At 39.3% G+C, this 10,703-nt stretch overlaps 1 protein-coding gene and 1 long non-coding RNA gene across 7 annotated transcripts; one reads left to right on the top strand and one right to left on the bottom strand.

The window, feature by feature from the left end:
• Window positions 1-6: 6 nt before the first annotated feature.
• Window positions 7-5,509, top strand: LOC109369431. Of its 6 annotated transcripts, XR_002118456.2 has the most exons (6): window positions 7-216; window positions 836-997; window positions 3,242-3,271; window positions 3,615-3,692; window positions 5,012-5,171; window positions 5,258-5,508. It is a non-coding gene; the product is annotated as an uncharacterized LOC109369431 (long non-coding RNA). The 6 variants fall into 6 exon arrangements; XR_002118458.2 differs by lacking the exon at window positions 836-997 and having other exon boundaries at window positions 7-147; window positions 5,012-5,190; window positions 5,244-5,509; XR_002118454.2 differs by lacking the exon at window positions 836-997 and having other exon boundaries at window positions 7-147; window positions 5,012-5,190; window positions 5,258-5,502.
• A 2,917-nt stretch (window positions 5,510-8,426) lies between these two features.
• Window positions 8,427-10,669, bottom strand: CCL20 (C-C motif chemokine ligand 20). Its single transcript, XM_003209076.4, has 4 exons — window positions 10,387-10,669; window positions 10,021-10,135; window positions 9,242-9,319; window positions 8,427-8,940 (listed from the first exon to the last, which is right to left on the bottom strand). Exons 1-4 carry the CDS (start codon window positions 10,466-10,468, stop codon window positions 8,913-8,915), a joined length of 303 nt encoding a protein of 100 aa, XP_003209124.2. The 5' UTR covers window positions 10,469-10,669; the 3' UTR covers window positions 8,427-8,912.
• Window positions 10,670-10,703: the final 34 nt, after the last annotated feature.

Below are 10,703 nucleotides of genomic sequence, written 5' to 3'. Positions count from 1 at the left end.
GCAGCCGCTTCGGCCCCATCTCCTCCGCCTGGGACTCCGTTACCACGGCAACGGCCAAACAGAGCCTGCGCGCATGCGCCGCCGGCTGCCATCACCTGGTCGTTGCTGGTGGTTACCGCTGCGTCCTGGCCGGGCGCCTCACTGTCGGTACTGCAGCGTTTTCTGCCGTCTCCACGCTCAGCTAGCCCTGATCTCCCAACAGAAGGGCCTGCGCAGGTCCTGGCAGGTTAACTGCAACAAATTAAACAGCAATAGGGTCTCATAGCCCGTAGCAATGATGGGGCCGCCTGGAGGGGGTTCAGATCAGTGTTCAAGCATACGTGACTTCTGCAAAGCAGCCGTGGGGCTCCCTGCAGGTTGACTTTGAAGGCAGCCCTTTGGTCTTGGGAAGCCAGGAAGTTAAACACAATGGCAATTCCAGGTTTACTGTGCAACACAACTGGGGTTTTGGTTTGATCTTTTGTCTTATTTGTACGTGGAAGGTCAGTTATCTCAAGTCAGATGGGAAATATTTTTATTGAAAGCAATTAATCTAAACAACCTTCTAACAGAACTGACTTAGAACAGTCCTGTTCAAATATAACTTGGTGGTCTCCAGTGGCTCACAGCCTTTTGAATTTGTGTATCACGATACTTATCTGTCCTAATTATAATTTCTGAATATAAATATTTTTCTTCTAACGTAAATGACACTAACAATGAACCTGGACATGCTTCCTACATGAACTCCTTCCTCTGCATTCTTCGTAAACACAGTCATGCAGCCTATTTGGTACCTTCAGTATTAGTTAACACCAAGTAGAATTGTAAAATCATAGACTATCCCAAATTACAGGAGACCTGTAATGATCATTGAGTCCAACTCCCGGCTCCGCACAGGACTACCCAAGAAATCAGAGCCATAGGTCTGAGAGCATTGTCCAGAAGCTTCTTGAACTCTGCAGGCTCAAGGCTGTGCCCAGTTCCCTGGGTGTTCCTGTGCCTGACAAACCTCTCGGTAAAGAACCTTTTCCTGGTATTCAACCTGACCCTCTCCCGTCACAGCTTCACACAATTCCTTCAAGTTCTATTGCTGATCACTAGACAGAGATCAGAGCCTGCCCCTCTGCTTCCCCTCGACTAGAAGCATTACATTTACATTTTTAGTCTAATTTAAAGGTTTTGTACTATTATACGGCAAAAATGAGGAGTACTACTTGCTATTTTAATTTAATACTATTTTATGCATCTTTTCTGTTCTGTACTTCAGAGTGATATTTACATCAATTACTATGACATTCTCCAGAAATATTTTTTTCGAGATTTTGGGTATCATTTACCACAAGTTTTTGTTTGTTTGTTTGTTTGTTTGTTTTTTCTTTTCTTTTTCCGTTTTTCATAAGACTCAGGAAGGACAAATACAGCCCAGTCTGTGCAGGGGCAAGGAAAGTGAAATGACCGCAGAGCCCCATGACATCAGCACCTGGTGGCTCAGCACATTCTCACTTTGCCTTCTCCCTATGAATCTCCGTCCAAGCACATGCCTCATAGCTTGTCTTCACCCTGGAGAAACAAGCAGTCGGGATGCAGTCATGAGCAGTCATCATCAGGCAAATCAGGCCTTGACACTCATCCCCCTTCCCTGGTGACATAAAGGCACTGACATGATGGCACTGTATACTCCCGTAGAGTAACTAGAGAAAATTGCTGTCCTCCTGAGCACTCAGTAGTTACACTATGCTGAGATGAGGTTTTTCCCAGAGTGCCCTAGGACAGACCTGTGTGCAAAACATATGGTAACTAACAGTAAGTTTTTCTGATAAAACAGAACTACAGCTAAGCAGAGGTAGGATTATCCACAGAGACTTCAGGCAGCATAGATTAAAGCTATGATGAGGGGAAGCGCTTCAACACAATTAATTGCCTGAGGGCAGAGCAAGCAGGAACTCTGATGGTGCACCCAGGTAGGCAACCTGAGCTGAGTCCAAGTTCTTAGACTGCTAAAGTAAGATTATTGCCTGAGATTTTGTAGCATCCAAAGGGTGCACACAGCCTCAAAACCAGGAAAGGTCATCTTCAAAGACTGTACACATCATTAAGAGTTCAAAAATATCTACACTGGGAAAAGGGGGAAAAAAAAAAGGGAATACTGACACATTCTTCCAGGATCTGCAGGATCTGCAGCATTTAATCAGCTTTTAGGTAAAGTGATCAGAAGTACTGATGTTGGAAAGAGCATACATCAGTTGCTCCTTATGCATTTTTGCTTTTGTAAGCAGTTTGCAGGAATGGCATAAAGCTATACACTGTAGACCTCACTGAATATCAGACAATATTCAAATGCCTTTGAAAGGCTGCAAAATACACTGATCTGGAGTGCTGCAGGGTGCTGGATAGCGTGATGCAAAGTTAATACAATTTCAAAGAGTTTCCTGTTGAGAAATCTGGGTTCTTTCTGCCAACACAGATTGGCAGAAACAGATCTCTATTTTCCTGAGCCAAAGTACCATCCTAAGAAGAATAATATGAAGAAAGTGTTTTTTGACTCAAACACAGTCTCGCTTGCAGAAAAGAGTGGGTTTTAGGCTTCCTGATTTAAACTTGCATCGTGACCCACTTGTTCTGAAGTAGGTCAGTCTGCGGTATGCTGAACTAAATCAGAAAGGCCAGCACAAGAGTAGTCTGAGTTAAGGGAAAAATGTTGAAAGCCACTTCCTATTTTTGTTATGTCAGTAATAGGTGCAGTGAATTTTTACTAAGCGGAGTTTTGCTTGCTGTCCTTTCTCATAATTGCAAGGTCTGTCAGATGCAGTAAGTCTGTGCTCTGATATTTCCTTGTTTCTGCTTGGTGAATTAAATGGGTTTAAGTAATTTTTTTCAAGGTTGTTCTATTCTAGAATGGGGTTCCTGCTTCCTGCTACTCAAACACATACCCCTTTTTGCTTCCCTCTGCATCATTAGTACAGCTTCTCACTTCTGCTCTGTTATTTCCAATACCAATTATGGTACCAGAGCCATGAAAATGTCAAAACTCTATGTAGGAGATGATTTTCTAGTTTTCTGTTTGTGAGTTAAGAGCTACTCTGGGAGAAAGAGCTGACAGCAACTTACATGTATGTAAACAAAATGCACTCTTTCCTGAAGATTCTGTTTTTCATCTTTGCATGGCCGTTTTCATCAATTTAAAGTTATACCAAATAAATACACATAGAGAGAGAGTTGCTATTCACCTAAGAAGTACGTCATTGTTTTCTATTTGCAGATGCACGTGTTGTTCATCTATGGTGAGATAGTAAGTACAGGAAAAGAACAGTTGATCTATTCATTGCTCTTTATGTCCATCTACCAGTTCTTACAATTTCCCACAGTTGAACTAATTCTATATATTCTTACTTCTTTTTTGTCTTTTTTGTCTTTCACTTAGCTAAGAAGTTTTCCTTTCCACTTTTTAAGAGTGAGCTTTCCTTCCTTTCTTCATCTCACCACACTAATGAGTAGACTTGGCACCAGAAAAACTCAAATTATAAAGAACCCAAATTATTTCTCCCTCCCCATCCCCCCCCAAAATATATATTCATCTTACCCTCTCTGAGAAGAATTCAGAAATGCCTTTCATTTTTCTTTCTATGGTCTAGATTGTGTGGGGCTGAGGACCCTTCAGTTGAGGATAGTTCTTTATCAAGTTGTCAAGATGGCAAAGCTGATGGCATCAGGTAATTATGCAACTATTCTGAGGTCAGACTGAGAGCCAGTGAGTTATCCGGATGCACCTAGAGAGGAAAATGGAGGAGCACTTTTCTTTAAGTTACCTAACACACAGTTGAATCAAACCAATTTGAGTAAGGTGGAAGCAAGAACTCCAGATAAATAACAGGATTTCTACTAAGTCTAAGTCTATAATAGAATTGAAGAAGATAAGTAAGGAAAGCCCCTTTGTGTTAGAATACACAGTTTCATAAAAGTCAATCATGTTTCTTTCAGCACTATGCTTGTAATAATAATAAAAAAAAAAAGTCAAAATATCTCATTTGGTCTTTTGTATCTCATTTTTATAATGTCAAAATGAATTAAGAATTTCGTAAAAAAAATAATGTTTTCCACATTTTTGTATATGTTTCACTAAATATGAGAGTCCTATTAGGTCGTCTCTGTGTATCTTGTATTCATATTTTTCTAACCATCATTTTTCTGTAATTCTTATAGTATCATATATGTATGTATATCATTCATTCAATGTAATTAGCATTAGTACAGCACCACTACCCACTTTAAAATTGACACAATATTTTTGCCTGCTCTTGTAATAATTTGTAGCAATCTTATAGATTGAGCATCTCTGAGATTTGCATGATCTCAAACAGCTTATATATATATTTATTTCCCTCTGAAAGACGTTTTGACCATTTATTCCTAGTCAAAACAATCCCAAGTTTTCAAGTGCTCACTGGAACACATAATCGTATTTTTCAGCCAGTTTTAGTAAATGTAATTTTTTTTCCCAGATCTGCATGGCATTTTACATTCAGGTTATTTGTATTCCTTACATACAGCTATGTAACAGAGTCACATTTGAGTGAATAATTGAAGTCACCATACTGACCACTCCACAGCTCTGATTTTATCTGTCACAAAAAATTTATAATTCTCAAATTCCCATTTCCCTACTATGTAAGTTTATATTGATCTCACTAGCTTTGTACCTGACCAATGATGCTGCAAGGATATTAAACACCTAGTTTAATCTTGACACTGTAATTGACAATTTCAGTGTAAATTGGGCCACTTACTTGAACCCACCTCTATTGACACAAGTCTAATTAGACTAACTGTTTAATCCATGGCACCTTGATATTTCTCTGAGGTGTGAGTCCAGAGCATTTTACAGATTTGTGTTGTTCCTCTGTCCTTGACTCTTAATGATGATTTCCACTGCCATTTCAACATTCGTTATATGAGTTCTTGGTACATAGTCTATCTCCTTGCAAGCCACGTTCCTTCAATAACCATCTGTGTTTTGATTTTTATCTTCCAGAAAATACCAGAGGATATAAAATTTAAAATTAAATTGTACTAGACTGTCCTACACATAAAATTATTTCACCTTGGCTCATGGCCACACAGCCACAGGAGACAGTTTGCATCACAAACGTACCTAAAGGTTGAATCTGAAATGAGAAATACTGTGCATTTTGGTATGCACCTTCACTAAAGGTACAACCCCCCTTTTCCTAAGTTACTTTATGTCGTAACCATCTTTTAACCAGGTCTTATCATTCAGGCTTTCTCACCACGGAAGTCCAAATGCCACACACTTTCCATTGCCAGGAATTGGTTTGTCTGCTTCTCCTCCTCTCTTTCCACAAGCATGTCTGACCAAGGGCAGATCTTCTTCACAGCCTTCAAACTGTCAACTAAATAAAAGCATATGTGATATCTTATTATAACCATGTGTGTCTTCTCATTCACGATGGCACAAGAAGCAGTTCATGTTAGCACCTGAACAAGGAAAATCTCTGAAGTTTATGGGCCATTATATCCATCACAGGCAATAAAGAAGGAGAAAACAAACAGACAAGTGAACATATATCAGACAGAAAGAATGTACACATCTTCAACTTGAATTAGGACTGCAATTTTTTGACTGTAAAAGTGGCTCAAGATCATAATTTCTGATAACTGAAAGTAGTAATTGCAAGAAATATGGCAATAACACTGTGCCTCTAAATTTCAGCAACCGCAGCTACTACTCAAAAAGCATGAGTAGGATATCGTGTTGAGTTGTTCTTCATCTTTCGTTTTCCAAGGCTTTCTCTGTAATTCTGAGTGCTAAGAAAAAAAAACACTTTTCAGAAAGGTGAAGCCTGAGAATTTCAAGGAAATCAAAATACTCCAGGAGATGAGCTAATATGAAAACCCAGTAGACTGAAACAGTCTGTTTCAGGAATATGGAAATGTAGATATGGATACTTACAAATGAAATTATTACTTTATTTTGGGAGTATAAACTGAATTCACGTAAGGAAAACTAGAGAAATGGTGCTGTAAGTTTGTTAATGGCATTTAAATTAGTATTTAACACTTCTTTTCCTGCGATATATTTGCTTTTTGATCACAGTATTTTACATTCTGACTCCATTACATAAATTATGTATCTAAGACTGCACAATCTTTGAATAAAGCGGTGAGAATAAACTATTTTGACAGAAGACTATTAATAGATTTATTTTATTTTATGGTAGCTACGTGAGAAATATACCATGACAACTCTTAGGAAGTTATCTGCACTCCTTGCACAATGTACAAGGAAAAAATTCATCAATTTTAAAAGATTAGAGTTAGGATTGTCACACTGGACAGCTAAAGCTGACATCTCCCAGAACCATAAAAATCATAAAGATGTAGAACACACTTTTGCATTTGTGTAAATGTATATGACTACATTTGATTAGTAAACTTGCCATAGGTAGTGACTGCTTTTGATCTAAAGACTGAAAACTGCTTTTATGATTCATATTTTGATAAGGGATGATGCTTTTGCCTGGTGTTTGAGATAACTCTGCCAGGTTGTAACATAGCTGAGATCAGTATATGGAAGACTTTTTACAATTAATCACCTGTACTGTTTTGGTGTCTATCCAGCTGGGAGTATGCCATTAAAATCAAGTGACAGTTTCGTAAGCCTAAAGCCTTTCTAGGTTCACAAATTCCCTGATTCACTTCTCAATTAAATTACAGCTGAACAATGCATTCCTGATAAAGATGCATACTAATCCTCATTGGATACATTTTTCTGTATACATTTTTTCCCTGAGATAATTTCAATGGACTATAACAGATGTGACAGTATAATATTTAAACAGTTTTCCCCATTAACTACAAAAAGATCTGTATCCAGAACTGGAAAACAGATTCAGATCCAGTCATTCATACATTAGGCAGTACTAATCAATGTTGGTCATACTGCTTTCTTCAAATTAGAAATTTACACAGTGGCAATATCTTCACAGTTCGGCTGACAGCTGCTCTATGTAACCGATGAGAACCAGAGGAGGCATTTTGCTGTGTGTAGAAAAGGTAGCAAACACGATTGCTTTGCACTGGAATGGGAGATGCTTACACCTGATCCCAAGGTAGTCTTTGAAAAACCTCAAATTCTGACTCTTTAACGAGAGCCCATTTATTGTGCCTACACCATTTCCCAGACTGTAATTCAGCTCACGAGCATTTTGAGCCTGAATGAGAGCCCACCCCAGAGCTCGCAGGACTGGGGCAGAGCTCTGTGGTTTGCCTCAGCCCTATCAAAAAGTCCTGGGAATTCCCAGGCAATATGCTGGAAAATTGCTTATCTGGGAGGGTGATAGGTTCTTACCTGATATCCTTAATGTAAGGAATATGGAATCCACCTGCTGGAGAATAAAGCGAATTAATCACAGAGCTTTACCAACAGAGAATCGCTGGTTTCCAGATTTACGGGTCCAGAAGCAGATTGCATAAGCCCTGTCAGATTTTAAAAGCAAAATAAACAGCCTTACATTCATAAACGCCATAAAAACCACCTCTGGTGTCCTTGAGAGAGAAGCTGAAAAATAATTTTAAAGTTAAATTTAAATTGAATGTAAATTAATGTTTCCATCTCTATGACTAAAAGGTACCAAAGGCCAAGGCATAGATTTATCTGCAAGACATTGGTACTGACATCGAGTACAGTTGCACAGCCTACCTGGTCATGGAATCATAGAATCATTTGAGTTGGAAGGGACTCTTAAAGGGCATCGAGTCTGACTCCCCTACAATGAACAGGGACACCTATAGCTAGATCAGGTTGCTCAGAGCCTTTAGATACTGAAAGTCTATGTGAGCCATGTAATAGCAGCAACAGAGCTGAGTAGTCTCCCCCATTTACCTGCACCGCATCCTACCAACTCCTTGAAAATCCTTTACTTTTGTCGTGCATCATTTGTAATGTGTTAGTGGCTACAGACTTCCACCAAGAATATTTCATTAAGCTAACACAAGGAAACACAAAGGGGAAGAAAGCACTGCAAATTTCTCCTCTAGCGATGACTAAGTTGAGAACAGACTCTTACTGTAATGACAAGCCTTGCCACTGAATTAGGTAGAAGCTTACTGATGTAAGGTTTCTCCTGAACAAATCAGTAAAAGAAATTCCCTCAAGTCTCATTAATGTGAGATTGAGCTAAAAATGGGTCTTTGTGTTAAGGAAAAACTTCATATACAACCACTCCCCGGAGAAGCGGAAGGAGTTGTGTACTATGGGTTTCATAGCTACCCACATTGCAAACAGAGCAAGGTAAGCAGTGCCTTTAACAGATGTGAATAGATTTGAAATAAATTCCTTTGCTCTTGAGCACCTGCTAAAATAATTACTCAAGGTGAACTCATCACCTCTTTTAACGACAAAAAAAAACCTTACCACACAGTGCAGTTTTTAACATTTATTTTTAACTCCAGTTTCCATTTTTTTTTCTCACAAGCACTTTTTAAAACAACAGCCTAAAAAGTATTATAATGCTAACTCCAGTTAAAAGCAAAATTCTGGCACAAGATAGTGCCAAGAAGTAAAAAAAATAAACAGAATAAATAATCTTTACAAAGATTTACAAATGCTGAGCAACACAATAGTACTATGCAATAAGCCTAATGCAATTCATGCTCTGTACAATAGGTTAATGAAGTCTTTACTAAACAGTACTCATGTCATACTAGTAAACCTAGAAACTTCAACAAAATGCTTAATTCAAGCAAAACAGCGATGCAATATGAATCAACTTCAGAAGTTCAACGGTTCCAAAGAAGCCAGAGATAGTGGTGAGTAAGCACACAACAGTGTACAACATGACAACCTCAACCAAGAGGTTGAACCAAGTGGTTCTTCAGCCACGCCTGCGTTTAGTTCCCTGCTGGAAACTGTATCACATCGACATCTTCTTGAGCTTCTGGCTGTGGAAAATAACAAGAAAATACACACAAATTATCACCTCAGCCACAGATCAATTACAGGTTTCTCTCTACAAGCTATAGCACCTACTGAGAGAATAGCTCATGTAGAAGAAGGGACACATGATATGAGTGACAACTGTGAGAACTCTAAACAGGAACAGCCATTTATGACAGGAGGTGGAAAGGCTGAGTTCAGAACTGCCATCAGAAGCAGCATTCAGGAGATGTGGAGATGCAAGAGAAAGACTTCTATACGTGCTCTGTTTTCAGCCTAGTAGTATTTAGATATTTAGATTCATACCTCAGGAAAAGAAGATGCTTCTTCACCCAGTCTTCCTTAGGATTTACGCAGGCTTTCAGTCCCCTGCTGGTGTGGAAACTGGGAAAGAAATAACGATAAGGAGATTGGTAAATAAACATTAGAAATCATTGATAAAAAATACTCAGAAGCTGCATTTGATCATAAACATGTATCATAGCTACTCTATGTAATGAACAATAGCACCTGCTTTAGAAAACACTGGTTTGATAAGGGATGCTCCACAATGCTTTCAATACTACACAAACGATATAGTATGTTCCAATTAAGCTTACATATAATAGTTTCAGTCTGTTTCTTGCAACGTAAAATTGTGATCAATTTGTTGTAATACTGAGACCAAGAACTTTGCTAGATACAAGAAATACCTTGTGAGATTGAAAAGAATATTTGCTGTCATGCTAAGATATCAGATAAAAATTTAGGAGGTCTAAAACATCAAGAAAAAGATTCTGATCTCTGTGAATTAAGAAGTCCCACTTGAGTTTGTTACATGGTTTATGCAGGGTTTTTTCAAGGAAACATTCTGTGTTGGCAAGGTACCTCAGGTAGAGGGTCAAGGACATCCTTGTCTGCACAGTGATTCCTCAACAGACTTATTATGTAGAATGATTTTATGGCTATCCCATGAGTTAGTAGTCCCTATCTACTGAAAAATCACATTTCTATAATTCAGATCATTGTTCCTACCCCGACAGACTTCCTAAGGTTTATATATGACTGTCAGAAAAAAAAACAGGATCTTCTGAAAAGCAACTTACATGATGGCATCAATATCGCAGACTTCACCAGAGAGCTGTTCAGTAAAGCCCTTAATGACCTTCCGAGGCAGACGGGCTTTGGTGTAAGACAGACAGCAATCTTGGTTGCTTTGTGCTGGAACAAAAAACATTCATGTCAATAAAACCCATTTGGACTATGTTGCCATGCTGCTTAGGTTATTTGTTTTTCAGTTTCTGAACTATCTAGCTCCCATTTGACAGAAAAGTTGGATTAGGCAGTATGCTTTGCTGAATTAATCCCCCTCTCCCTCATACTGCTGCTAGCATGCACACCCTCGCATAGCTGGCATAGTGCAAAGTAGCACAAGAACCGCATCCTGGGGCAGAGTGCCCAAGCTCACTCACCCTGGGAGGTACTGCAGAGCAGCAGCAACAGCAGTGCTAGCAGAGAAGCCAAAATCAAACTCCTGGTGCAGAGGCCAGACATTTTCACTCCAAGCAGCAGCTGTGCTCCAATGATTGCTCCTTCGCCACCTGCCTGTGCTGCCAGCCTCAACACTTCTCCACCTGCTTATAAAGCATGGCCAGAGCCATGGGAATTCACATGTGGGCGGGTTCCGCTATCATCACTGGGTTTCCCCAGGCAAATTCCATCATGCCCAATACAACCTGAGTGCTTCTTCCTGATGCTATAACCAGAGATAGCGGCATGCTGGGGACTT

Source organism: Meleagris gallopavo, chromosome 11 (assembly GCF_000146605.3).
Source record: "Meleagris gallopavo isolate NT-WF06-2002-E0010 breed Aviagen turkey brand Nicholas breeding stock chromosome 11, Turkey_5.1, whole genome shotgun sequence".
Classification (NCBI taxonomy): Eukaryota; Metazoa; Chordata; class Aves; order Galliformes; family Phasianidae; genus Meleagris; species Meleagris gallopavo.
Note: the sequence above shows the minus strand (reverse complement) of the source record. Positions and strands in the feature narration are given on the sequence as shown.

Coding starts and splice junctions, on each gene's coding strand:
- CCL20 (XM_003209076.4), bottom strand. CDS start 10,468: ATGTCTGGCCTCTGCACCAGGAGTTTGATTTTGGCTTCTCTGCTAGCA. Junction 10,136..10,386: donor GCTCTGCAGTACCTCCCAGG/GTGAGTGAGCTT, acceptor TTTTTGTTCCAG/CACAAAGCAACCAAGATTGC. Junction 8,941..9,241: donor AAGCATCTTCTTTTCCTGAG/GTATGAATCTAA, acceptor TATTTTCCACAG/CCAGAAGCTCAAGAAGATGT.